This window comes from Lactuca saligna, chromosome 9 (assembly GCF_052625555.1).
Source record: "Lactuca saligna cultivar CGN05327 chromosome 9, ASM5262555v1, whole genome shotgun sequence".
In the NCBI taxonomy this organism is placed as follows: Eukaryota; Viridiplantae; Streptophyta; class Magnoliopsida; order Asterales; family Asteraceae; genus Lactuca; species Lactuca saligna.
Genome location: NC_136425.1, coordinates 159,597,544 through 159,600,329, shown reverse-complemented (window position 1 = coordinate 159,600,329; position 2,786 = coordinate 159,597,544). Strand labels below are relative to the sequence as shown.

Sequence of the window (2,786 nt, the reverse complement as noted above, 5' to 3'; positions counted from 1 at the left end):
TAACATCTCGATTTTCAAGACCAAAACTTTCATTTTTGATATAATGATTTAGAAAACATTTATAAGAAAACATCATCGAGTCACATTACTTGATAAAACCATAATCACATGTTTCAAAATCATATCATGAAAATAGTAATAATGTCAAAGTACAATCCTAAGAATCTCATAATGCGGAAATCCTATTCGTGTGTGATGCGCTTCTACCATGCCGACTCCTTTCCCTTCGAAGAAGAGGTACCTGACAACAAAACTGAAAACTGTAAGAACAAAGCTTAGTGAGTTCCTTCATCATACCATATACTATACATAACACATATTGCATACATAATTGGGTACTTCAGATAATCGGGGCAAGGCGAAGACTTGATCGTGCACATCCTTCAGTATTTATAAGAATTGATTTTGGGATATTTTGATTTATGATTTTGACTTTTGGAAATTAAGTTTTGTAAAAATTTATTGTTCGTTGTTTGGTTTTGAAAAAATAAAAAATTTACCTTGATTTTTAAGATGTTACAACATAGGGCCATAATTCTAAGAATTTAATAATTGTAGCCATAAATGAATAGTACTTGAGAATCGGGTGTTACACTTAGGTCTTCATTCATGGTTCCAACGTCATTTGACAAGACATCAGATGTCTTTAAGTGAATAACACTCTTTTGATAAATAGTACATTAATGATCAAATCATTCTACAATTTAAAATTTTTTGTCATTGGGGATTATACTGTTTGATATATAGATTACTCCAACTTCGTAATTTCTTTTGAAAACTCCTGGTGGATGAATCGAAATGTGTATATATCAATAAAATGGCAACTACATGTTAGTCCGATATTAGGAGGTTACTATAATAAAGTTATCCAGGGTCGTTATAATTGGCATCTATGATTGTAGATGGAATCTAGTTTGTGTGGTGGTGGCGGAGGTGGTGGTTCGTGGCAGAGGGGAGGTGGTGGATTCATATATAAATACACTTACATTTATATTCAGATATAAATACTACTCATACTATATCGCAACCAACCGTATCCTGAAATGTTTTGCGGCAAAAATAAATATTGTGTGAGAATATTTCCCCCACCTGAGTTTTCTTTCTTAAAGTTTTAATCAAGCCGATTTCCAAAAAAAAAAAAATTGGTAACCTTACCAAATCCAAAGCTGTACATTAGCAAATACAGTAAAAGTATGATAAAATATTGATATTAATAGCCTGGAGGAAGAATATTCATTTCCAAGTTGGGAATAGCATCTCATTTCCTACCGTAACTCATTGACAAAGTCAGATCCACTTCCCATTAAATAGATCATAACCATGATATGTTGACCTCCTTCCCGTCGCATACCAAAAAGAAACTCACTTGCGAAGAGAAAAAATAAAAATGGGTTGGGCATGGAAGGAAGAATACTTGGATTTAATCCTAGTCCCATCTGGGTTCTTGATCATGTGCGTCTATCATCTCTTTCTTCTCTATAGATATCTCAAGCATCCTGAAACCACAGCGATCGGATACGAGAATCATAACAAAAAGGCATGGGTTGAAAAAATGCTTCTGGTATATATAGCTTCAACCACTTGTATTTCATAACAAAATTATCTTCTTTCTATATTTTCTTTAAAACTTTTCTTGAAATGATGCAGATTGACACCAAAGATAGAGGGTTTGTAGTAGCTGTTCTTAATAGCCACTTATCTGCTTCAACTTCCCTGTGTTCCATTTCTCTAGTTCTATGTTCTCTTATCGGAGCTTTACTAGGAAACTCATCTAATAACTTTCTTACAAGCACTTTTATCTTTGGTGACACAAGTAAATCCACCAGCTCTATCAAATACATCGGCATTTTATCATTCTTCCTACTCGCATTCGCTTGTTTTGTTCAAACTACAAGGCATTTTGTGCATGCTAGTTTCCTCATAAGCATGCCAACAGGATCTGTTCCTGTTCTTTGCATCCAAAAGTCGGTGATAAGAGGAAACAATTTTTGGACAGTAGGATTGCGTGCACTCTACTTTGCAATCACTTTGCTACTATGGATTTTCGGTCCAATTCCTATGTGTGTTGGTTCAGTAGGTACAGTCATAATGTTGCATTTTCTAGACGTCAACAAAGCACCCATGATTGAGTATGGATCACCCAAGGGTTCAAATAGTGATCACCTCCGGAGGATTGGACATGAAATAGCTTCTGTGATTAGGCCTTTTGAACATAACGGAAGGCCATAGAGATATGCACGAAAACCCCTTGAAATCTAGTTATTTCGAAGCTTAAAGCTCTATGTTCTTGCTTATTTGTTCTTTTTCTTTTGTTGATTCTAAGATGATTCTTATCATCAGAACCAGCTTAATTGGTTGGGTATTGTAATTATGTTTATAGATAAACAATCAATCGTGAGAATATCAACAACTACGTTATGATTTGCTTGCTAGACACCAGCTGGTTATCTTTATCTGAACCTATCTTTTATGTTTCTTTGATTGACTTATTCTTTTGCTTTTCCTTTTATGTTTTCAAATCCATCTTTCATATTTCGTAAATCCAATTCTTTAATTTACAAATTATTAGTCTGAGTAATGTCCAAATATATAATAACGCAAGGTTTTATCTTTTATGTACTATACAAATATTTAAATATAATCTGACTTCGTTTTAGCAAAAAATTAATACCCAAGAACTTCAATTCCGTGTTTGAATTAGGAATCAAAACAATGGAGATTTCAAATTTTTATCCAAACAAACAGCAAGTTGACTAAAAGAATGTAGATTGTAGAAATGATTAGTC

General features: G+C 33.5%; 1 protein-coding gene across 1 annotated transcript; it reads left to right on the top strand.

Moving 5' to 3' along the window:
- The first annotated feature begins 1,316 nt into the window (after window positions 1–1,316).
- Window positions 1,317–2,432, top strand: LOC145017110 (uncharacterized). Its single transcript, XM_078975190.1, has 2 exons — window positions 1,317–1,561; window positions 1,648–2,432. The coding sequence occupies exons 1-2, from the start codon at window positions 1,388–1,390 to the stop codon at window positions 2,227–2,229; spliced, it is 756 nt and encodes a 251-aa protein (XP_078831316.1). The 5' UTR covers window positions 1,317–1,387; the 3' UTR covers window positions 2,230–2,432.
- The last annotated feature ends 354 nt before the right edge of the window (window positions 2,433–2,786 follow it).

Coding starts and splice junctions, on each gene's coding strand:
- LOC145017110 (XM_078975190.1), top strand. CDS start 1,388: ATGGGTTGGGCATGGAAGGAAGAATACTTGGATTTAATCCTAGTCCCA. Junction 1,562..1,647: donor GGGTTGAAAAAATGCTTCTG/GTATATATAGCT, acceptor GAAATGATGCAG/ATTGACACCAAAGATAGAGG.